Raw genomic sequence first — 24,847 nt, forward strand, 5'->3', positions numbered from 1 at the left:
TTCACATCCACCTGGGATGAAGCTCCTCGCTTCCTGATGACACACGACCTCCTGCCCTGACCCGGCGCCACACATTCTAGATAAATAATGGGGAGACTGTCGTTGCATGATGAGTGGAAGGCAACACACACACACACACACACACACACACACACCTTTTGCTCTGTCTCTTGTATGGTGCAGGAAATCAAAGTCTCCGAAGATCCATTCCAAAGGAAAAAGTCAATTCCTGCACACATTTTCACCTCCGCATTGATTTATTCAGGGGAGTCAGCCGACCTGTCAGCTGCAGGAACCTCTCTCACATTTCGTGAATAAATCAATGCGGAGGTGAAAAAGTGTGTGCAGGAATTGACTTTTTTCTTTGAGACTGTCATTGCATCACGAGGCTGCAGAGGCACGAGGAGGATCCCGACGTTCGGCTTTGATAAAGAGGGAGAAACGGTTAGATGATGGTTTGTTTTCGCAGCTGCAGTTCCACAGTCAGCAACATCCAGCTGACTGTGCTCCAGTGAGTTTCATTACACTTACAGAGCAGCTTCACATTCTAACAAAACACAAAGTTTGCATTTTGAAATCTTGGTTTAGAAGTTTTGCATCTTGTTTTGATCAGAGGTTTGTGTCTCCTGTTGTTTCTGTTTTTCCGGATTCAGTTTAAACTATTTTGAGGCAGACAAACTAACTAATGTTGCACTTGTGGGTGGGGCCAAATTAATGGCCTATCTAATAATAATTATCATTAGCCACAACCTGCCTAATTAATACATGGTTGGTGCAGTATAACAGCTGTTTCGCATCTCTCTGTCAGGAAACAGCATGGCGTCATCAGCAAAGAAACGAACTGACACATGTAATGTAATGCAGAATGGGAACATGACGCCTGTGTGATAAAATCCATTTCAGACAGAAATAACAGTAGAAACTGTCTGTGTCTCCTGTCTCCTCATCTGTCATGTCTTTTCACAGGTGACAGTGCATATAATTATGGTAACAGTCTTGATTAATCAGAGCAGGTGACTGTTAAAGCAGCTGTGGTGCCAGCACGGTAAATCACATCAGGCGTTTGTGACGGTGCAAAACGTCAGCGGATGCGTCCGTTTGGATTTTTGACTCGATCTGAGGAGTGACATGTTTCGCGGCCCGGCCCGGGACTAAATGACTTGTTTCGAAGGTGATTTCCTGCGGCGAGCGGACATGTGGGCGTCCCGCCGGCCCCCGAACGCCGAAAACAGCCCATCAGTCAGAGGCTGACAGCGGCATTTAGCAGAGCTCATGTTCTGACTGACAGGCTGATCCATCTCCATTTGTCAGGCTTTTAATATGCACGGAGCTCTGCAGTCCACACACACACACACACACACACACACACACACACACCTCTGCCAGTCTGTTCTGGAGGAGACTTGGACGTGGACAGGGTGTCTTCATGTATCAGAGTTAAATTTAATGCTTTTTAAGACCTTAACAAGACACATCTTTAACAAAATCTAAGATAAAACACCTTTTTCTTATTCTAATGAGCGCTGCAGGTAAGTCCACCTGGTCCTGTGCTCAGGTCAGTCTGAGGTGGGAATATGTTTGGCTACAGATTCCTTTATCTCAGACAGCAGCTGCTGGTGGGAAGAATTCAAATCAGGACTTTATTCTTGAAACAGAACTTGGAACAGGTAAGTCTGAGGATATCTGTGGATTTCTCTCTGCAGATTGGGGTTAACCCTAATCCAGATGCTGAGGTGAATAATCTCATGTGCATGTAAATGTACTAAAATAAATAAATAAATAAAGTACTTCATGCAAAAGAGCTCAGACATTTTTAACAAAAATCTGGATAAATGAAATTAAGACCTCCTAAACTCAAATTTAATGACTTTTAAGACCTTCTATTTACTAAATTGAATTAAAGACATTTTAAGACTTTTTAGGGGGCTGCAGACGCCCCAGATGGATTTGACACTGGGGGTCTGGCATTTTGAAAATAAATCTGATTGTCCCACCACAGCGCCACCACCAGGCCAACAGCGCCCTGAGCTTCATGCTCAATATCTCAGACAAAATTAGGTCAAATATGATGGATCTTTGTGTTTTTACATTTTACATCCAGTTTCCACAAAATGAGACTGATCGGCCCACAGCACCACCAACACACATTATTATTATTATTATTATTATTATTATTATTACAAATTATTATTTCTTTAAAAAAGCACAGGGAAAAGGGCAACAAGCAAGACTTTGGTTAAAAACAAAAATAATAAATTACCAAAGCAAGCACAAAAAACAAAAAAACCTCAAATTATATTTATTGTCATTAATGTCATATATTTAAACGTCTTATCAGTGATGCTGGATCGACGTCACATGTCTGGTGCTTTTCCTGAGCCTGACGCTGAATTCACACGTCTTCCTCAAGCTTTTAAACTGAAGTGAAATTAAACTGCTCCTCATTTAACTGAGGACCCCCTGGACGACCCTCAAAGATCCCCGGGGGGCCCCGGACCCCACGTTTGAACACCACTGAGTCAGGCTCAGTTTGGCCGAGTTTCCTCCTCCAACTCTGCCAAAAAAAAAAAAAAAAAAAAAAAAAAGCTTTGAGTTTCCATCCGCTCCACATGGCGCCACTCGACCCGCACGCCGCTCCCATCACGACGTCCCTGCGTTGCCATGACAACAGGCGAACCCGACTTGAGCGGCCCGAGCCGGTTGTCACGGCGTCACCGGGCCTGCGTGAGGACGACGGAGACACAGGGGACGGACGGAGAGACGCCTCAGGTCAGGCGGTGTTATTATGGGATGTCTGACCCTGCAGGAGGACGGGAGCAGGAACAGGCGACCCGGCGCTCAGAGAGGAAGAGCGGAGGGATGATGAAGGTAAATAAAGAACAAAATGAGGAAAGGGATCATGGGAAAGGCACATGTGTGCGTTTTGTCAATGAGGTTACAAATCTTGAGTGTTTTCTTCCTTTGAATTTTAATAAACATGACAGTCAGCGTGAAGGGCAGCTTCTATCACCTTAACCCAACTAAAGCCAAACTAAAGCTTTTTTTTTAATCTCATAAGGACCTGAAACCTCTACAACCGATTCAAAAAGCAGCTGCTAGACTTTTAACCGGCACAAAAAAAAAAAAAAAAAAAAAAAAAAAAAAGACAACACAACACTGTGGTCGTGACTCATTTGCATCTGTGACCAGTAAAACACAGAATTGATTTTTAAATGTTATTATTGTTTTTAAGGTCCCACATGCTTTGCTGCACTAAACATCACTGATCTGCTGATTCTGCGTTCTCTGTCCCAGACTCGCGCCTCCAAACCAGAGGTGACCGGCCCAGATTAAGTCCTGTCCCAGATTAAGACCTGTCCCAGATTAAGACCTGTCCCAGATTAAGTCCTGTCCCAGATTAAGTCCTGTCCCAGAATAAGTCCTGTCCCAGATTAAGTCCTGTCCCAGAATAAGTCCTGTCCCAGATTAAGTCCTGTCCCAGATTAAGTCCTGTCCCAGAATAAGTCCTGTCCCAGATTAAGTCCTGTCCCAGATTAAGTCCTGTCCCACCACCTTTACATCAAATTTAAAGACCCACTTCCTTCACTTGCATTTAGTTCAGTCTGAGGTGCAAACTGCTTTTATCTCCAGCGTCACTGAGTTTTAACCTGCTGATGGCTTTATTCATTTCCTCTTAACTTCTTCACTTGATTTTAATTTTGCCCTCGTTTGTCTCTCTTCAGTGTGTTTTCCATTTTAGTCTTGACTTTTATGAATCCCTACATCTTGTATGTTTGTGCTGTAGCCCCCTCTGCCATGTGTGCAAAGCACTTTGGGTCGACTCCTGTTGTTTTACTGTGGAAATAAAACTCACTTGACTACTTGTCTCAACTGGACGCACTTTCTTCCTCTCTCTCTCTCTCTCTCTCTCCCTCTCTCTCTCTCTATCACCTTCTGTTCCTGTGTAACGCACACACCTCAGACACAACACAAACAGACAACTCGTGTGTGTGTGTGTGTGTGTGTGTGTGTGTGAGTACACCCGGTCATGGAATTATGATACGGCAAACTTCAACCTTTAAGAATAAAAATCTGTTAAATTTCCATAAAAATATTAATCTATGAATTTTCCCTCGATAAGAAAATTTGAGAATTAAAATAAAATGTCACTCCATTACTTTTCTGAGACACACTTACAGCTCAAACCGGTGTATATTTTCAAATCATGCAAAGAAATAATTATAATCCTAATTCCCCAACAGATGGCCTGTTGGCCTTATTGCCATAATAAACCGCTGGTGTGTCTTCTGCATGAGGAACCTTTTCCCTATATAATGTAAATCAGTGTGATCGCTCTTCCTGTGAAATTCACATCGTTAAGATTTATGTCAGGTGGTAAAGTCAGTTCATGCAGATAAAAGGTGGATGATCTCAGCCGCAGCGACTTGGGAGGATAAAGCCGGGCGTCATCGTGCATGAAGGCCGAGTCGCAGCCGCACGCCGCCGTTTAAATCCCGTCTGACAGAGACGCTAACCCGGCTTGACATCGCAGGCTCTGGTTTTTAATAAGGCCTCGGCGTAAAAAACACACCACACCTGCTGGCTTCAAAGCTGCAGCTCAGTCCTCGCTGCAGAATCCTAATTTCTGCAGCGGCGGAGGAGAGCGGGGAAAGAAAGAAGCATCGAGTTTAATCTTCTGTTCCCCCGATTCCTCCCTCTCCTCTCAAAAGACACGTCTCCAAACTGAAGCACCGCCTCGACGCGTCGCCTTTTATCAACTCCAAGTTCACCGCCGTCTCGGAGCGAGAGCTACCGCAGACACAGACCTGTTCTGTTCTGCAGTGGCGGTGATTCCTCCGTCAGATCAGGCAGCAGCTTTTAATTGGTGCTTTGATGTTTGGACCTGAGCTCCGCCGTCTGCTCCGGCCTCCGACTAAACGCTCCCAGCCGAGGGAGTCAAACAAGGTCACCGTGCATCAAAACACATCAGCCTCACAGACGGGCCTGGGCCTTTCCCAGCAGCCCCGCAGAGGTGAAGCACACACACACACACACACACACACACACACACACTAGCCAGTTAGCTGACATCCAGTGAGGTCAGCACACTAAAAACCCCAGTATGGCCTGTATGAAACCCAGCAGCGCTGTTTCCTCTGAGCTTTCAGCAGAGGATGATGAGCAGATGAGATTCAAATCAGTTGCTAAAAGTTGCATGTTGGCCAATGTGACTAATTAGCATAATGGGTAACTTGCAAAGGTGATCTAAGAGTCTAAATGCATGTTGGTATTTCCAAGAAATTTCCAGTTGACCCCCAGCAGGGAGTCAAACCAGAGTGTGTCTGATGGACATCCAGATTTTACCAGCTCAGTTTTACTTGATTGAGTTTAATGAGTTACACGTAATTCCATTACAAAATAAATAGAATTGTAATCAGTTATGGTTACAGAGAAAAAAAAATGAAATTTCAGTTACTGATCAAAATTTTGGTCTTAAATCTGAATATATTCATTTTGGTGAAAAGCTTGTCTGTGGAATAAAACATTCATCCTGCTGCGCTGCATCTTCTCTCCGTGCAGGAACGTCGTCTGAAGACGGATTTGTGCATCTGCTTCCAGACTGATTTGACTTTAATTTGGATGAAAGCCCTGCCATTATTTCGCTGCGGCACACTTCCCAGACATTTACAGGCTCATCAGAGAGGGAAAATGGTGTTTACATCCTCGAGAGTGCGTCATCCCGTCAACACAGAGCTCAGAAAGCTGCCAAACACTCTGCGACCAACTGCGTCCTGATTCCTCCTGCTGGCTCTGTTTTCAGTGATTCTCCTGATTAGATCAGATTAAACTTCACTGAACCCTGAGCGAGACGCTGGGCTGCCACAGCAGAGGAGACGACTCAGACAAGTCGGACAAATATGGAGAAGTGATGATGACAAAACAAGGAATCAGGCCTCCCAGAAAAAAAGAAAGAAAAGAAAGAAAGCGCGTCCCTGCCAAGTGTCTCCTGGCTGCTGGGAAGCTGCTGGAGCAGAAACTCGGCCAGGTTGGTCTCCAGCTGACGCCGGACAGCCAGAACACCTGGACCTCGCTGGCTCCGGCTGCTCGGTGAATCTCCCTCGACATGACCTGCACTGGCTGTGTGCTGCCAGCCGTCAGCTGTCACGTTTTGTGTGGATGCTCCCTTTAAAATGAGCTGGCCTGCTCCACCTGGGTGAGTCACAGAGCGTCACCATCCTGACACTTCACTTCATTACGTCAAAGGGAAAGTGAAGTACAAATGAAAGGAGACACGTTTCAGGAATACTTCACCCAAACAAATGATGTATTTTTTATTATTTACACACTGTTTTTACCCTCATGCCTCTCCACCTGCATCTCAGGTGACTGGAAGGCAGCTGGAGAAACACCTGGCCACACAGAGTTACAGGTGTCAACGCTCCAAAGACGCCCTGAGGATGGACTGTGATCCAACCACCTGAGCCACCTCAGGAGGGGTCAGCAGCACAGGTGAGCACAGGAACACAGGAACAGCACAGGTGAGCACAGGAACACAGGAACAGCACAGGTGAGCACAGGTGAGCACAGGAACAGCACAGGTGAGCACAGGTGAGCACAGGTGAGCACAGGAACAGCACAGGAACAGCACAGGAACAGCACAGGTGAGCACAGGTGAGCACAGGTGAGCACAGGAACAGCACAGGTGAGCACAGGTGAGCACAGGTGAGCACAGGTGAGCACAGGAACAGCACAGGTGAGCACAGGAACAGCACAGGTGAGCACAGGAACAGCACAGGTGAGCACAGGAACAGCACAGGTGAGCACAGGTGAGCACAGGAACAGCACAGGTGAGCACAGGAACAGCACAGGTGAGCACAGGTGAGCACAGGAACAGCACAGGAACAGCACAGGTGAGCACAGGTGAGCACAGGTGAGCACAGGTGAGCACAGGAAGTGTGCCTGCAGATGAATCTCCACACACAGGTGCAAAACCGAGGGGGTGGGGGGGTCAAATGGTCAAAGTCCCCCCCACTTGCCCCACCCCCGACTTTTCAGAGATGCCCCCCAGGGTCAGCGCCACACCTAAACACAGCTCACATGATGCAGGCGGCTGCTTTCATTCGTCGTCATGGTTACTGGTCTCAAAACATCACGGGTCTGTCCGGCGGCTGCAGAAAGCCTCGTCAGACAAAGTGACCGTCAGCCGCACGCCACTTTAAAACGTTCGAATCCCCTCCATCAAACGCGAGCCGCTGAGCAACAGCCGCAGCTCGGCGTGACGTTTCCCAGCATGCCTTGCGGCCTTACCTCAGCAGGATGATCTTCACCTTGGAGGCGGCGCTCTTGATGATGGCCGAGGCGTTTTGGTGGCTCCGCCCATACAGCACCTGGCTGTTGATCTGACACACACACACACACACACACACACACACACACACACACACACACACACACACACACAGGCAGGGAGAGCGTGTTATCTTTATTTCCACATGTTCAAAACAACCTATCTTCACAATACAGGTACAATAAAAACAAATATCAGCTGTACTTTTAAAATACACAACAGAGCTCAGTCCAACTGTAAACACACACACACACACACACACATAAACACATTTATCCCATGATTCCAGTCAGATCTCATGTAGCATTGTGACATGTGAGCCACTAGAGGTGTGTGTGTGTGTGTGTGTGTGTGAGTGTGTGTGTGTGCAGAGACTAGGATTGTACCCGAACCCAAATACAATATTCAGAAGTCCACAAATAACACTTTGACCCTGCATAGTTTTTCTGTCTGAAGTCTCTCCTCATTATTCGGGAGCTTTTTTCTAAAGATTTGGATGCGAGTTTTGAGCCAATTACAAGAGATTAAAACAAAACGTAACCAAAAACATGTTGGTGCGTGTTTTGAGCCAATCACATCCATCACGTGATGCTCTGAGGCCCAAAAAGCATTTTTCTCAGAGACGATAACGGGAAAAGAAGCGGCTATAAAGCGGTGGAGACATGTTTTTGAGTGTCGACGACTCGTTTCACAGCAGAATCTGATCCGTTCAGTCTGATCGCGTCTGGAAAGTCTAGAAGAGCCAAACGATTCAATTATTTTATTCCCGTTCTAGTTCGTCAAGAGCTAAACCGGAAGTTAGCCGGCGAGCTCGGAGGAAGTCTCTAATGCGCCAACTTCCGGTTTCTTCCTGAATCCGAATAACAAATCCGAAGTTTTTTTTAAAAAAGCCGGAATCCGAACCTGAATCCAAATAGTGCAGTGGCTGTACAGCCCGAGCAGAGACCCGCCTCGGCCTGGATCTTCCTGTTTTTCCTCGGAAACGAAAACGAATCAGACCCTGGCTGATGGATGAGTTTGTAGTTTTGAAGCTGGTCTGTGTGTGTTTGCTGAATAAAAGCTGCGGTGAGGTTTTGGTGAAAAGTGTGAGATTCAGTCGGTTCTCTGACCAACAGGCCGCTGAGCCACGGCTGCAGAACCCGGGCGCCCCGGAACATGGATGTTAAAAACACAAAGAAAAGGTTTGCCTGGAGGCTGGAAAAGCACCGGACTTTAATATTTTACTGTGAAATCTGGATGAGAGGGTTTTAATATTTCACTGTGAAATCTGGACGAACACAGATTTAAACAAGAGAACATACAGCGCTGAAGGTGTTAGTGTTACACACACACATATACACACACACACACACACACACACACACACACACACACACCTTAATTGAGACAGACAGAAAGGTCATTGAGCTGCAATGCAGTTAAAAATTTCACCCTTCTGCTTCTCAGTGGGCCCAGCTCCTCTGAGTGTTAATCGATATCTCATTCACACATGCACACGCACACACGCGCGCACGCACACACACACACACACACACACACACACACACATACACACATAGAGCAAGGACTGAACAGCAGAGGACGTATTTAAAAACGCTCGTCTTTCTTCATTTCTCTTTTTGCTTTCCTTTCAATCATCCTCCCACTCTCTCCATCCCTCTGTGTGTGTGTGTGTGTGTGTGTGTGTGCGTGCGCGCGTGACATACTGTGCTTCTGAATCTGTGTGCATTTCATTTTATGGATTTTTGTGTTGATGTCTCTTTATGCAGCTTTCATCTATGCCCGTGGGGTGTGTGTTTATATGTATGTGTGTGTGTGTGTGTGTGTGTGTGTGTGTGTGTGTCTGCATGCGTGTGCGTGCATGCATGTGTGTGTGTGTAATAATTGTCCAGGCTTGCCTCGTCTGCAGCTTGTCAACAACATCAATTTTTTATCACGCCACTGACACTGTTGTAATGAGGAAGGGTGCGGCGTGTGTGTGTGTGTGTGTGTGTGTGTGTGTGTGTGTGTGTGTGTGTGTGTGCGTGTGTGTGGCTGACTGAGACCTTGGCTCTGATCACACTGGTTCTGTCACACATGTTGTTCATTGAGAGCTGCTGGTATTTCAGGCTCCCTGCTCGCCCGCTGCTCTTCTGTTCCTCGTTTTTATTTTTAAACTCTGATTCAAACGGCCGGGAAACGGAAACCGGCAATTTCTTTGGCAGCGACTTCATTCACCTTTTATTTCATTTATTTATTTTCACCTTGAAGATATTTTGACCCGAGTCAGCTGGCTCTCAACATCAGCCGCCTGTTGCACCGGCTGTGTGCAAGTCTGAACGTACAACTGGATCAATAAATATATATCATTTAAAAAAAACACAGAGATCCTTTTGATATGCCCGACTTTCATAATGGCCAGTTTTCATGATGCATTCAATGTCACAAGGAATTTGCAGCTTTCATGTCCTAACGGCTGATAAAACAGCATATAACCTCTGGAGAAGTGCTGCAGTTTGGTAAGCTCGTTTTTCAGGAGCTAAAAAAACGAGAAATTTTACTTTCTCTAATCTGAATTCATCCAAACTGAATTGTTCTAATCTGTTTGAATTTAGTATGAACTAATCCAAATTGAACTCAACTAATCTGAACCAATCTAATTGATCCAATGTAATCTGAATAAAATCCAAACTGAACAATCTAGTCTGAATTAATCTGATCTGATCTTCTGCAATTTAATAGGAACAAATCCAAACTGACCGAATCTAATCTGATCTAATATAAAATATGATCTAATCTAATATGAATAAATCCAAACCCAACCCTTTTGATATGCCTGACTTTCATAATGGACAGTTTTCATGATGCATTCAATGTCACAAGGAATTTGCAGCTTTGATGTCCTAACGGCTGATAAAACAGCATATAACCTCTGGAGAAGTGCTGCAGTTTGGTAAGCTCGTTTTTCAGGAGCTAATAGGGAGTTAATGATGATGAATACATTTCTGATATTGAGCTCTTAAACTATTAATTACCGGCTCATAAATGCACCCGAGCAGCGCCTCTCTCTGGTGTTTCTTCTGGTCGGATTTGCAAACATTTGGGAGATTTTTTTTACGGGCCCTGAGGAGAGCTTTGGGCCCCCCTGCCTGCTCCACGCTGATATTTCACCGGACTGGGTGCTGTTTGGAGGTTCATGCGTGTCTTGAATTGCAGAGCAGCTGCTGCAGATTCAGAAAAGTCTTGAGTCATATTTTAGGGGGGGTGGGGGGGTGTTCATGTTCCTTTGCTGATAAGCCGGGTGAAAAACTGCCTGCGCTAGAATTTTGATCAGCTGAGCGTGACTTTCTGTTGATATGAGGGAGCGGGACGTCTCGGGGATGAGCTGAGCGACCCGCGTGACAGAGAGACATTTTCAGCTTCACGCTCATTATGCACCCCATTTTCTTTTCACCCATACAGTTGGATATGAATATTGTATTTACAGCTGTTTCTGCTCATGCACCTGGATTCTGCCGCGGCTTGGCACAGGTGATGTGGATTCGCTGAAGCGCACACTTTGCAGCACAGAGCGGCTCGCTCTGCAGAGGGAAACCGGCTCCTCTGAAATAACAGAGCAAATGGAGTGAAAACGCCGCGTCCCGTAAAACCTGCAGCCGCCTTATCAGCCGAAGTCACAGAGTGTGTGTGTGTGTGTGTGTGTGTGTGTGTGTGTGTGCGGCGGAGCAGAGCTCGCCGTCCCGTCCCGGCTAAAGGAGCCGCCGCAGAGCCTCTCCTTTTGTCCAAATTAAATTCTGCTGTCACTTTGGTCAGCGGAGAGAAATGTCGATCCGAGCCGAGGCGTTTTGGTCTCTCAGTTCTAAAGCGGCACGTCGTTCTGCTGATGCCGCTGCGTAGGAATCATGGGTAATGGAGTTCAAACAGTTTTCAGACGGCGGCCTCCTGCTGCCAACATGGCAGAGCCGCCACTTCAGATTTAGACGCTCCCATCTGCTCCGTTTTTATTTCTGTCCTCTTTGTCCTGACAGGCAGCAGAGATCTGTCCCAACACCACCACCAGCCAGGCAGCCGGAGCCAACAACTTCCATTTCAAACTAATCTGAACAAACCTAATCTGGTCTAATCCAAAATAATCTGATTTGATCCTATGTAATCTGTACTAATCTGAACTGAACTAAAGTTAAACTAATATGGTCTGAACTGAGCTATTTTGAAACAATAAAAACTGAACTAAACAAATCTGAATGTTAATCTGATTTAATATACACTATCTGAACTACTCTAATCTAATCTGGACTAACCTGACCTAACATGAAATAATATGATCTAATGTGAAATAATATAATCCGATCTAAATTAAGATGAATTACTCCAAACTTGACTAAGAGAATCGGAGCTAATATAATCAGATTTTATCTAATCTGAACTAATCCAAAATGAACTGATCCAAACTGACATACCGTATTTCACCCATTAATCGCCCGGGCGTTTAATACGCAAAATCAACTTGGACCGCAGGCGTTTAAAAGAACCAGGCGGCTATTAGCTGCAGGCCTTTATTTATTTTACACAGACCTGCACCAGGCCATTATTGTGATAACAGTTACTGTCAAACATATTTTTTAGTACAAAAGTACTGTAAGGCATAAGGTAAACATATCTGTACATACAAACAGTGCAAACCGCTCGCGCTGCGAGTCATTCCCTCTGACACTTCAGTTTTCTGTCAAAATAATAGTTAGTCGGTCATTTAAGATTACAGTACACCCTTTTTTCTAACGTTAGCTAGCGCTCTTATTTTGACAGAAAACAGAAGTGCGGCACAGTTATTGTGCGGCTAACTGTTTACTTCTGCAAAAATAAGGTGAATAGCCTTATTTTGGGTTACCTCAATATAATGCACAGACCCCAAGCGCTTAAAAGAACCCAGCGGCTATTTGCGGCCCGGCGATTAATTGGTGAAATATGGTAATCAGAGCTAATCCAAGACTAAACTAATCCAAAAAAAAAAAAAAAAAAAAAAAAAAACTTATCTGAAATTTTACTTTCTCTAATCTGAATTCATCGAAACTGAATTGTTCTAATCTGTTTGAATTTAGTACAAACTAAATCAAATTGAACTCAACTAATCTGAACCAATCTAATTTGATCCAATCTAATCTGAATAAAATTCAAACTGAACAATCTAGTCTGAATTAATCTGATCTGATCTGCTGCAATCTCATAGGAACTAATCCAAACTGACCGAATCTAATCTGATCTAATATAAAATATCATCTAATCTAATATGAATAAATCCAAACCCAACGATTCTAGCCTGAATTAATCTGATTTGATACTGTGTGAATTAACACAAACTAATCCTGACTAATTTGATGTAATATGAGCTAATCTAATCTGAATTCATGCAAATTGAACTAATGTAATCTGATTTAATCTAATCTGAATGAATCCTAAGTAAACTAATCTAGTTTGAATTAATCTGACCTGTCCTGGTGTAACCTAATAGGAACTAATGTAATGTAATAATGTAATCTAATCTAATGTACTCTAATCTAATCCAAATGAATACAAACCGAACAAAAGGAACTACTTCATATTAATCTAATCTAATCTGATTTAAACTAATCTGAATGAATACTACGTAAACTAATCTAGTTTGAATTAATCTGATCTGTCCTGGTGTAACCTAATAGGAACTAATGTAATGTAATGTAATAATGTAATCTAATCTAATGTAATCTGATCTAATGTAAAACAATACAAATTGAGCTAATCTAATGTAATCTAATGTAGTCTAATGTAAAACAATACAAACTGAGCTCATCTAATCTAATCTAATCTAATCTAATCTGATGTGATGTTTTGTGGGAGCTGGTGGAAGCCCCTCCCCCTCCTCACCTCCAGCAGTTCGTCTCCCACCCGGATGCGCCCGTCGCGGGCCGCCGGCCCCCCGGGGTGAAGCCCCACCACGAAGATGCTGAGGCGGGAGCGATCCCTGTTCCCCGCCAGGCTGAGACCCAAACCCTGCCGCTCCTTCTCCAGCTCCACGCACAGCACCTCCCCCCCCAGGTCGCCATAACGCTCACACCACCGCTCTGCAGGGGGAGGAGGAGGGGGGAGGAACAAGGGAGAGAGACGCAGGGGATAGAGGCAGAGCAGCGGGGAGGAGGAAGAGGAGAGGATGATTTGTGAGGAAGGGAGAAAGGAGGAGGAGAGGGGAGATTTAAGGGGACAGCGAAGGGAAGAGGAGAAAAGATGGAAATTAAAGAAAGGAGGAGAAGGTTAGGAAAGGAGAAAAGCAGGAAGGAGGAAGGGAAAAGATGCCAAGAAAAGGAGAGCGAGGAGTCATGAGAGAGAGGAGGTGAAGAGAGGGATTAAAAAGATGAACCAGAAGGCGAAGAGGAGAGAAATGAAGAGGTAAAAAGAGGGGCGCACAAGAGGAGGGGAGGAACAAGAAGAGACGAGGAGAAAAAAGGAGAGAACCAAATTGGGGCAGGACAGCAGGGAGGAGCAGGAGGAGAGGAGGCAAAAAGAGAAAGGTAAAGACAGGAGGAGGAGAGAGGAGCGAGGGATGGAACATGAGAGGAGAGAAGAGGAGGAAAGACGAAAACGAAAGAAATGAGCAGGTGGAGGAGGTTAGGAGAGGAGAAAAGGGGGAAGAGAAGAGAGTCACGAGAGGAGGAGGAGAGAGGAGAAGAGGAGGATGATTTTTAAAAGGTGAACGAGAGGGCAAGGAGGAGGAGGAGGAGGAGGAGGAGGAGGAGGAGGAGGGGTGAGACGTGACAAGAGGAGATAATTTGATTTTCATGTTCAACAAAACGCTGCTCAACAGTCCATGAAACACACACACACACACACACACACACACACACACACACACACACACACGGGGAAACGTGACCGACATACTGAATGTGCAATTATTTTTAAAAAAGCAAACAAACAAACACACACACACACACACACACACACATCCAGATCGCTGTCAGCATGTCGTTTGATGTAACATCCAAACTCCCTGCTGCTCACCCCCACACACACACACACACACACACACACACACCGCTGCCGCACATGGATTACACACATTCATGACAAAAATCCCTGATTACGACTATTAATATCATTATTACAGCAACCAGAGGCAAATAAAGAGCAAGTAAATGACATGACGAGGACGTGTGCTGCAACACGCCACCGCCGTCACGCCCGCCCGGCTTCACCTCCATGTTTCACCCCCAGCAGGAGGTCACGTGTTTGGGAAGAGACTCCAACCAGCTGGATCAAGGCCACATGTATGACTTGATCCAACACACACACCGTTTCCCTGCACATAAACTGTATTTATATGAACAGAATTTTTTAGTGAATTGCATTTACATACTGATTTGTGAAATGCCAATCAAAGGTTCATTTTTTAAGATAACATTAATTACTTCTGTGGGATTAATTTGATCATCCGTTTGATCTGCAATAAGTCAGAGACGACATTTTTTTTTTTTTTTAGCTGTTAATATTCTTTTTATTTCATCCTCACTCGTGACTCACCTCGTCACGTCGGTGCTGATATGAACACCGCAAACTAATCACTGATGCGTTTCTGAGATATCACTTTTTATGCTCAACGTTAAATCCGGATACAGACGGAGTTGTCTGTGTGTTCTCTGCGTTCATTTCCTCCGTACTCGTGCAGGTTTTCGGGAAGCTTCCGGATACGAACAGGCAAGAGAGGGCGGACGATGAGCGAGACATGGAGAGGAAATTTTAAAAACGGCTAATATCAGAGAAAAGAGCTGTCCGTCCTCCTGCGGTGATGCGTTTAATGACCTGATAAAAAACAGTGTGTCTTCATACATTTATGGGTAACTGTGGGAGTGGACACGAGGCTTGTGCACGCACCTGAGGCTGCGTTCACACACCTTTCACAAGCATTTAAACCAAAGTGACATGAACTGTCCAGGTGTCAAACTTGTCAAATAAATTCAAAGTGATGACAAAAAACATAATGTTAAAATAATCACTCCTATATATTGTTGTGTCATGAATTAAACTGCCGATCATGACAGGAATGACGATGTTTTTCCCCGTGGAGAAAATGTGTTTGACACGGAAAGTTAAATTTTGGAGTATCTAGGTCAAAGGTCAAGGTCACCCAAAGGCAAGGCAAGGCAAGGCAAGTTTATTTGTATAGCACATTTCAGCGACAAGGCAATTCAAAGTGCTTTACATAGAGCATAAAGGCATTAAAACAATATAAAAGAACACAAGAAAACATACATAAAAACAATTAATAAATAGAAGCTAAAAGGAGAAAGGCATTAAAACAATATAAAAGCAACACAAGAAAATATGCATAAAAACAATTAACAAAAAGAAGCTAAAGTTAAAGGAAGTTAAAAGTTACAGTGCAGTGTAGGCCAAAATTCACATTTTTTGACAACGGAGCAAAGCGTGGCAGCTCGGTGTGTCATATCTGGTTAAAATATGAAACAGAGTAGAAATATTACGTCTGTTGGTTTTATCAAGTCTAGTTTATTAATGTAATATTTCCCTGATGTTACGACTTCCTCTGTTTATTTGACCTTTCATTAGTATAACTACCATTTCTCTTTTATTACGGTTTTCATTCCCTTATCTTTGTGTTTTACTCATTTGTTCTTTGTTTTTTTTTGCTTTTAATCATGAAACGAGTAACTCAGTTTTGAAAAGTTCTGTATGAATAATAAAGATTATTATTGTCATTATTACTACTATCATCACTACATCTTAATAATCTTTTTGAGCGGCTTCACGATGACACGTACAACACATGACCTTTACTCGCACGGCTTCCCGACCTGTCGAGAACGATGAAAAACGCCACGAAAAACCCAGTGAGGCAAAACAAACTCCAAGAGGCTTCAGAAAACCCTTTCACCACGGAGGAGCCAGAAATCAGATGACAGCCAGAGACGGCAGACAGCAGATTAGATCAGAGCTCAACCCGGAGGACCACGCCGGCGAAAAACAAGCCGGCGCAGAAAATAACCGGCGAGGGAGATGAATCAAATTAAAATGAAACAATGCTGTGATGTCTTTCAGCCGGAATAATCCTTCAGCTGCTTCCCTGAAAACACAACACGCCCACATGGAGACGGCACCGACGGTAAAATAAATAAAAAAAAAAAAAAAAAAAAAAAAAAAAACTGGATCAACTGTGAGAGCCAGAGCAACATCTTTATAGTCAAATCAATTCTGCAATTAGACAAACACAACTTTATCTTCTTTTCTCCCCTCACAGAGAGCAAAAACAGTAATACACTCGATAAGGAGACGATATAAACACAGCGTATAATTCACAACAGTAATATAATTATAATACGACACATGTACAATAAGTGTTCAGTGAACTAATTTCAGACACAGTGAATGAGAGCTTATTGGAGGCATTATTGGAGCTTTTTCCCCAGGGAAGTTTAATAAAACAGAATTTTGCATTACAAATTGCAATGAATTTAGATAAAAAGACAATTAAAAACCTCTATTCAGTATTTAAGAAGTAGTGTCAATTCCATTCAGGAGGATCCATGAGAGAGACGAATGAAAGACAAGTTAATTAAAGATTGTATTATTGGATTTATTTTTTTTTTCATGTCTTTCAGTGACGGTTGGTGCTGATATCGGGTCGGTCTGCTAACAAATAACCCATCCAGAGTTCACGCTGCACGCCACATCCAACTAGGGATGTCACGATTATTTGATTTCAAGAATATCCGCGATTTTATACTCCACGGTTAATTATTCGTGAAGGTTTCTAAACACCGTCACTTTCCTAAGATCATGCCGGATGCTGAACCATAGGCAGCACAAGTCGCATGGAACCAAAAAAATCTGGGTTCGTCCAGATTTATTTAACAGACATTTCTCTAAATCCAATAGAAGTGCAGCTTTCGTTTTCAACCACACTAACAATAGGCCTACTAGCCAATCAGAAGTAGGGCGGGGGCGGGACTTGGTTGTTGACAATCAGGCGCTCCATGTGCTGTCAAAAGTGAGCCTCGTTAGCCTTCAGTGACGCACATAGACATATACTGGTATGTCTATGGTGACGCACTGCAACCCACAGGATGGACTGCAGGTTCCTGAAGCCCGGGGAAGACAGCAAAGATGTCTCTTAAAGTGATGATGTCGGCGCCGACAGGATTCGGCATGCCTACTTTACATATCGATATCTCCTAGACCGTTTATGACATACAGAAACTTTTTTAAAAAATGTCGGAAACGGAGCTTTGCACCTATATACAGGCCATTACGGTAACTCCGTAGGACTACTGACACTTCGACCGTCCAATCACAGAAGAGTCCCCGGAAAAAATTCAGAGGGTTTCTGAAAGCAGAGAACCGGAGCTTTCCGATGGTACTCAGTCACTGCACAATTCTACAACCATAAAAAGCATGTAACGCATGTAATAATCGCGGCATCCCTACATCCAACACACCGAGCCACAGCGAAGACAACGTATGATTGGTTAGAGAGTAACCGCTGGACCACAGCACCGCCTCAAATCCACAAAACGCACAAAACACACAAGTCTGTCGCTTGTTTTGAGCTTTTTGAGCATCATGAGGACGATGTGACGCTTCACTCCCAATTTTTCCTCCAAAGACACAGAAGAAAATGGATGACCGAGGAAAGTATCCACCTCGTTCACAACAAGGAGCAGCTCTCAGGACGTCCAGTACCTCCATGGGTACATTTAGCAGGTAAAGTGGGCGTGGCCTCGGCACCTGCCAATCCCTGAACACTGAGGATGAGAGGAAGCTGCTGCCGCCGTGTTTAGGCTGTAAAAATAAACCCATTTGGAAACACTGTGTGTTTTCCTCGTGACTCTCTGGTGCTGTTGCTGTTAAAATCATCTGTTCTGAGGTTTTTTTTGGTTTTTTTTTTAATTTGTGCCCTCCGGAGGCTCACCTGGCGGGGCGCGAGTCACATGACTGTAAAAGAGTCTCTGCTGTAAAACACAGGGAGGGTTTACTGAGGACTTCCTGTTAAAACGGTGGTTTGATCAGCATCACGTGAAGCGGCTGGAGCTAAAACATCTACAGCTGCTGGAGGGTTTTTCATTCACTTACCAAGGTCTGAGATGAACACATGAACAAACTGATGAACGGATGAAAGTCAAAGAAGCTGAGAGGAGAAAAGAAAGAGTAGAGACAGAGACAGAGAGAGAGAGAGAGAGAGAGAGATACTGAGCCTGGTAAGATGATTTACTGACAGGCTGTGGCTCTGGCAGGGTTAAAGGTCCAAATCCCTGAAGCAAGGCACACAGTCTGCTGAGAGGTCAAAGGTTCAATTCCCTCTGCTACGACCTGCCTGTCACGATCGCTCTGATTGGACATCAGTGAGCGACGTCCTCCCCGCACCGACCAATGACGTGACAGAGAGGCGGCGAGGAAGGACGAAGAGGACGAGGGAGAGAGAGAGAGAGAGAGAGAGAGAGAGAGAGAGAGAGAGAGTGAGAGAGAGAGAGAGAGACAGAGAGAGAGAGACAGAGAGTGAGAGAGACAGTGAGAGAGAGAGAGATACAGAGAGAGAGACAGTGAGAGAGAGAGAGTGAGAGAGAGACAGAGAGACAGAGAGAGAGAGAGACAGAGAGAGAGAGACAGAGAGACAGAGAGAGAGAGAGACAGAGAGAGAGTGAGAGAGAGACAGAGAGAGAGACAGAGACAGAGAGAGAGAGACAGAGAGAGAGACAGAGAGACAGAGAGAGAGACAGAGAGAGAGGTTTGTCTGTGCTAAATTGCATTTTTATTGCCTGATGTTGCTTAAATTCTAAACATCAGCAAACAAATATCTTTAACTGCATTTTTGATTCTACTTTCCTCCATATTTCTGTAAGTATTCTATTGATCAGCTGATCAACTGATAATGCCACTGATCAATAACGAGCAGCCTCCCTCCTCTCCACATCAGCAGCCTCACACCTCACAAGGAGCGATGATTAATTCAAGGATCTGCTCTGAAAAAATAAAAAATAAAAACTCCCTGTACAGGTTGGATGCTAACAGCTAGCAGTGCTAACAGTGCGCTGCGACATCGAGGAAAAATGATTAAATACAGACTCAAACATGTGTTGGCTAGCTCAGGGACGGTGTTAGCATGTTAGCTGCTGGGAAAAACAATCACAGGAGTTTTGAAGCAACACAGAGTTTTATAAAACAACAAGGCAGGGACAGGCAGCTAACGCTAACGCTAACACGGGTCATTACTCTGCTCTGATTGGTCGGCTGAGGCTTTCTGTGGTCAGTTATTTCTGATCAATAACAGTAACGAGAGGAAGAAGAAGCAAAAGAAGAATGAAAATTAATGTTCTTCACAAAAGAAAGCCTTGTTGTTGTGAGTTGGAGGCTAATGCTAGCCAGCTAGCTGTCTGTGCAGAGGGAAGTCAGCTGAGTGTTTGACAGACAGAAGGTCAGAAAGACGTTAAGACCTGTAACTTCGGTTAAAGTGATGAAGTTCAGATTTTTACGGTAAAGCCGAGTCAGATTCGTCGCTCCATGTGAGGCAAAGATTCTGAGCAGAAACCCAAAGCTAAAACGTCCCACATTTGTTTGGGGTTCAGTCTCCTCAGGCTTTCCCAGCCCGCTCGCCTCCAAAGTGCTGGATCTACTTTCTGAGCTGCGGTCCCGTATTCATTCGCTGACCTCGTGTGAACAGACAGAGGCGAGGAGAGAAAGTAGATCTGCTGTTTTTGGAAACGACAGCAACGAGTCAGTGACCAGCGTGTGCTGTCGTGCTGCTTTCCAAACATTTTCAGCTCAAAACGTTTTGTTTCTCTGGTCCAGATCTATAACACTAAATCTGTGGCCTAAATCTGACCTTTTCCTAAAATGTCACACAAATCTGTTTTTTTCCGTCAGTGTGAACAGAAAAGAAAAAAAAAAAAACACTGAATCTGACATGTTTGGTTCTGATTCGGCCCGGTTTCATGTGCGCTCCTAAATCAGGCCTGAACCTGGTTCCTGCTGACGTGACGCCGTGTGAACGCTCACATCAGACTCCATGTTTTCATGTTTTCCTCCAGCTGAGCTCGCTCACATCTGCCGGAGCGACGCCGACGCCCCGACAGCGACGCCGACGCCCCAACAGGGACGCCGACGCCCCGACAGCGACGCCGACGCCCCGACAGCGACGCCGACGCCCCGACAGCGACGCCGACGCCCCGACAGGGACGCCGACGCCCCGACAGCGACGCCGACGCCCCGACAGCGACGCCGACGCCCCGACAGGGACGCGAGGCTGCAGGCCTCACAGATATCTGGGAAGATGCTTCAGTCGAGCCTCTGGCCTCCGTCCTGCAGCAGCTGCCAGCCGGCCGGCCCGAGGGGAACACAGCTGCTGGGTGACCTTCACACACACCACCCACACAGGGGTGGGGGAATATATATATATATGTATGTATATGTATATGTACTGGTAATTTTGGAATATGTGTGCATTATATGGTTTGAATGCAGACCCTGCAGCCAATCAGATACAAGCATTCAGCCGGACCACGGGAAAAATGCTTTGTTGAGCTGTTTTATCATCATTAATGTTTTCATTATTGAATGGAAGTGCATACTGAGTAATAACAGTAAAGCTTTTTGAATTGTGTGTGTGTGTGTGTGTGTGTGTGAGAGAGAGAGACAGCTGGTGGTAATTATTCTTCCCTGTGATTAATAGCAGCAGTCAGAGTGAGCGCTCTGTCTCTCGGCTCTGATCTTCACGGCCGACTGTCGTCAGGCCGTCTGTGTTTACTCGCCGTCGCCGCTTCCTGTTGTCACGGCGCCACTGAGCACGCTCAGAACCCGAGAGAGCGCCGCGCTCGTCTCTCAGCCACGCAAATGATCCTCAAACCTTTACACTGCAACCAGCCAGCAAACAGCACAGGGGAGAAGCTACTGAAGTGGAACTAAAATACAAAACAAATGTAATCGATTAGAGTTAGGACGACAGTGTGTTCGGGCCAAAGCAGGGAGGAAACAAAATACAGAGCCGGGGGAATATTCTGAGAAAAAAAATTCAAGACTTCCAAGATTAAAGACTTTTTGAGATTAAAGTGCGAAATTTATGAGAAAAAAAACATTTGAAGAAAAACTCAGAAATTCTGTTATTTTAAAGTCACAAATTTAAGGTTCAAGGTAACATTATTATGCAGATCGGGCCAAAGACGGGTTAGTAAAACCAATAAAAACAGGCAAATGGGACAGATTAAGAACCGCAGTCAAAAAACGGACGAGCGCCTCGTTTGTGATCTACAGACTTAAGATTTGTTTAAAAATCAAACGTTCTGATCTCAAATCAAGTCAAATCAAGTTCTGCTGAAGAACTTGTGATAAAAGTCTGACAGTCGGTGTTGAGTTCTGCTGGTTCCTGCTTTAGGACTTTTCAGCTTCATTGTCCAGTTTCAGACAGTTGTTAGAAATGTAACCAAAATGTAATCAAATGTGTGTGACATTAGTTTGATGAAGTAATTACAGTCGTTACATTACTTATAACATTTTACTTAGAACATGTCAATAGAGCCCATCCAGATCGTGGATCGGGCCGCATATTTTTGTCTGAACCCGACCCGAGCCTGAGATTTTCCTCGTCCTCCATCACTGCGTTACCGATACCACCTGAGGCAGCCTACGTGTTGCCTTCAGTGTCGTCACGTAAACTCCAGCACTGTGCAGGAAGATGCCCAGAACAGACAGCAGGTCCATCATTTTTCACTGAAAGAACGCCGATGTGACCGAATCTGAACAGAATTTCTAAATATTTGTCCAAACCCGGCCTGAGACCGAGGCCCGGTTTGGGGATCCACACTCTCTTCCCAACGCTGCCGACCAATCAGCCGACGGCATGTCACCTGACCAGTGAAATGAGGCTTTGTCTTGTTGTCACTGAGTGAAAAACAGAGGAAAAGTTGATTCTTGTAGCGACGGCTGTGACCTTCATACCTGCCGTGTCAGCAGTTAGCAGCACAATAATCAGCTCCTGCACGCTGCTCCACACAGCTAATGTGATCTGCCTCTTCAATTTGGATTACTGTCAGCCGCCGCCGCCGCCGCCGCCGCCGCCAGCTCGCAGGCTGAGCGACACCGTGCACGCCACGCCGCACAAAACACATCCTGCTGCGCTGAGCCGGAGCCAACAGGCGTCAATTTCCACCAGTTTCATAATCTATGCATGCACTGTGCATTGGGACGGGTGTGTGTGTGTGTGTGTGTGTGTAGCAGCAGGATGGAGAGGCAGCCTGGTGCACACTAGAGCACATGCAGTAGGCCAATAAAAACAACTGTAACAATAAAAACTTTCATGGAGTTATATTCTTATTCCTCTTCTTTTTATTATTATAATATTATGTTGTTATGAGAAAGTAGATCTGGGGTCACCGGATCTTCTTTCTGAGGTCTTCTGGATCTCCAGATCAACCCTCTCAGTCAAACAGCTTTATTTTGAAAAGGCAGCAGTCAGTGTTAAATAATATTTTATATGTTCGCTGGATCTTTGGTTCTGAGTCCCACTGAGCTCAAGAACACACACAGGCCAGTGTCTCTCTGAACTCCAGTGTCACAGGAACATTAAAAACTGGTCGGTGTTCGTGATGATGTCTGTGACCAGGAAGACACTTTTTAACGTACAGGAGACGCCACAGCTTCCCGACACTCAGACAGAGCTCAGAGGTCGACAGAATTCACTTTCATAAAGAGCAAAATTTAAAAATGACTCATGATCAAAATCTCATTATCAGCTTGTTGCTTTTTTTCCCTATCTTTGTTTGTTTGATTGATTGTTTGTTTTTTTCGCCCTGTTCAGGAGGTACTTGGCAGAAAAAATCTCTCATAGGGGGTAAATTAGTTTGAGAACCGCTGGTTTAGGAGGTGCACTGCGAGGCTGCTCCTGCTGGCTCCTGCTGGCTCTGTTTGGCTGTTTTATCTCCAGCCCCTTTTGTTTACTTCCTGCTGGATCTGCAGGACTCTCTTATTTGTCCTTTAGCAAACTCTTGTTTTCTTTGACGAGTCAGTGGTTGTGGCGTCCTTTTGTGTATTTCGGTCTCACGGTTGAGCCGTATTTGTCGAGGCGAGACGTCCACAAAGCCGACAGCCCGGCTGGGGAGCCGTGTGTGCAGGCGGCTGCTCGGTGACGAGGTGAAGCTAAACTCCTGACACCGTCTCAGACTCAGTGGCAGAGAGGCAGCCGATCATAACTGGATGCTCAGTCCTGGTAAGGACACGCTGAAGACTGTGTTTGTGTGTGTGTGTGTGTGTGTGTGTCTGCAAAAGCAAGTGCCAGTTACATGGCGACTGGGGAGACATAGCTCCACAAAATCCATCAGATGAAAAGAGGAAATGGCTCTTCAGGGAGCCCAGAGATGGAGTTCAAATCGGTGACATATTTTCCTGGTAACCAGCAGGCAGTTTCCTCCGGACACAGAGCCGCCGCTGTTACTGCATGTAAGGACGCCGACGCATAAGCCCCGCCCCGTTTACACCATCGACCTGAGAGAAAACCTGAAAAATGATGACAGGTAAAAGCCAGACGACGCGCTGAAGCTCCGTGTTCTGAGTGTTTTACAGAATACACGGAAAGCAATCCAAAAAACGATGGGATCCATGACTCAAACCCAGGAGAGGATCCAAACCGTGAGGCCGCCCTCGTCCCCGACCGCCGACCGTCACATCAGTTATCAACTTTCAGAGGTTCACTGCGTTCATACGGTGGCCGAGAGAGCTCACCGCACTGCAGACACCACAACGCAAACAGAGAGTAATGCAAATAAAAAAGAGCGAACACCAGAAGTGAATGGTCCGACTCTATAATCGGTCCAGGGAAAGGAGGAGAGAAGAAGAGAGAAAACGGCAGAAAAAGACAAAAAAGTAAGTGAAACCTTGATTTTACAGAACTGCCATTCATGCTGCATGCATGTTATATTTATATAACGTTAGTCAGCCGTTCAGGTTCATCAGGTTTGACCCTCACATTTTGGCTCACTGTGGGCTTGTTTTTCTGCTGCACCTCTATGGAAACAGCACAGCTGTGGCTCTCACCTGAAGCCATTCAAAAATGTCTTTCACACAGTATGAAAGAGTTATAGTGCCATAAATAATAAAAAAAAATAATAATAAAAAAGGCAAACTGATTTTTTTTGATAATTTATTTTACAAAAATCAAGAAACATTGGAATAAATGTAGAGAACATTTTTTCAGGTGCCCACAAGTGTCACTAATCCAGGAAAAAAAAAAAGTAGGGCTTCACATGATTTATTTCCTGAAATATTAACATTTTTCCAACCTGTATAAACTTAGGTGTTTTTACTGCCTTGAGCCCTTCCATGTTACTACTGCTGCCTACACACTGAAATTCAGTGAATTTTTGTCACGTGACTGTTGAGCTCACCTGAATCAATCAAGATGTCTCAGATCCGCTGAAGACCGCAGAATTTTCTGTTTTTTGAATGATCTGGATTGAGTAAACGACTATTTTTTGGCGAATTGTTGAATGAAGCATGTATAATAAAATGATTCGA

At 44.9% G+C, this 24,847-nt stretch overlaps 1 protein-coding gene across 1 annotated transcript in view; it reads right to left on the reverse strand.

Moving 5' to 3' along the window:
* LOC115357682 (multiple PDZ domain protein-like) overlaps nt 1–24,847 on the reverse strand; it is a 72,175-nt gene that overhangs the window by 29,794 nt on the left and 17,534 nt on the right. Inside the window, 2 exon segments of the mRNA XM_030049291.1 lie at nt 7,288–7,379; nt 13,208–13,404. Of these exon segments, the coding sequence (XP_029905151.1) occupies nt 7,288–7,379; nt 13,208–13,404 (289 nt within the window).

The sequence above is a fragment of the Myripristis murdjan genome, chromosome 4, assembly GCF_902150065.1.
Source record: "Myripristis murdjan chromosome 4, fMyrMur1.1, whole genome shotgun sequence".
NCBI lineage: Eukaryota > Metazoa > Chordata > Actinopteri > Holocentriformes > Holocentridae > Myripristis > Myripristis murdjan.